We start from the raw sequence: 1,137 nt of genomic DNA, 5'->3' as shown, positions 1-1,137 counted from the left end.
CCAATAAAGTTTTCACTTTTTTTTTTTTAGTTCTGGAAGTGTTTTGCCATACGAGTTCCACAGTAGCCTGTGTTTCTAAAGGCTTGGCTATACTGCAGGCCTGGTGCTGCCACCACTGCTTTGCCTAGGGCAGCAGAGCCCCATAGTGGAGACATGGCTTTACACACATACCCCTCCCCCCCCAACACACACACCCACCCACCCACCCCCGCTTCCTGAATGACAGAAGCTCTTCTCCCAGCACTGCTACATCCAGACAGGAGGTTGTGCTGGCGAAGCAAGGGAAATTGATCTGCTCGTATCCCTAGCCAAAGCAACTGTACTATAGTAGTATTGATTGTGCCAAAATTTAGTTTTAGAAAGTCAAATGCTGGTAGCCCAGACCTGCAAAGATCATGCAAATTCAGCATTGTATATTTGTTGGGTTATTTCAAGCATTAGACTGAACTCATCCTTTTAAAAGCAGAATATCCCCTCATGTCATCTTCTAGCACAATGTCCAGTTTCACCCTGACAATCATTCCTCAGGACAGTCAGATTCACTCAATGTACAGAATCAGAAAATTAGGGTTATTTATAACAGGGACACTAATGGTGTTACCTAACACTTAACTTACTAAATATGGCCTAGAACCAAGTGATGCAGTATAGTACTCATGCACCAAAAGTTAAGTTTCATAAAATTCACAAAAAAAATCTCAAGAGCAAACTGCTGAGCAGTTTAGCAACATAAAAGGAAGGCCCACTGGATTTTCTTTCCCCAAATAAGACTTTTCCTTAAAAAGACTACCTCATCTGTTTCAAACTTGCAAGCATAATACAAGAGAAATGTACATGTTTACCATTTTTAGAAAACATTAATATTTAGATGCATACCCCCCTGTTGACTGAGACTCTGCATCTCCCTTTCCCTGCGATCTAGTTCAGCTGCTTTTCTTTCTAGTTCTTCTTGGCGCTTGAGCAGCTCTGCCTGGGCCAATGCATGCTCCTGGGGTAAAACAAGCATCATTTGATAGTCACAAAAATATACAAGAAAAATAATATTCTAAGTGTGTCATCTCTAATTATGTTGCAATCTTAGTTACAAAACAAGCCCAACAATTTGTCACACAAACACAGTGCTTATTTGTGAAAGCC

At 41.0% G+C, this 1,137-nt stretch overlaps 1 protein-coding gene across 2 annotated transcripts in view; it reads right to left on the bottom strand.

Moving 5' to 3' along the window:
- SCAMP1 (secretory carrier membrane protein 1) overlaps window positions 1–1,137 on the bottom strand; it is a 93,724-nt gene that overhangs the window by 52,720 nt on the left and 39,867 nt on the right. For both annotated transcript variants that reach the window (XM_019517732.1, XM_019517733.1), the window contains one exon: window positions 877–988. In XM_019517732.1, coding sequence (XP_019373277.1) covers window positions 877–988 — 112 coding nt within the window. The remainder of the gene's footprint in view (window positions 1–876; window positions 989–1,137) is intronic.

Source organism: Gavialis gangeticus, unplaced genomic scaffold (assembly GCF_001723915.1).
Source record: "Gavialis gangeticus isolate Ggan-Ray unplaced genomic scaffold, GavGan_comp1, whole genome shotgun sequence".
Classification (NCBI taxonomy): Eukaryota; Metazoa; Chordata; order Crocodylia; family Gavialidae; genus Gavialis; species Gavialis gangeticus.
This window is presented reverse-complemented; position numbering and strand designations above follow the sequence as displayed.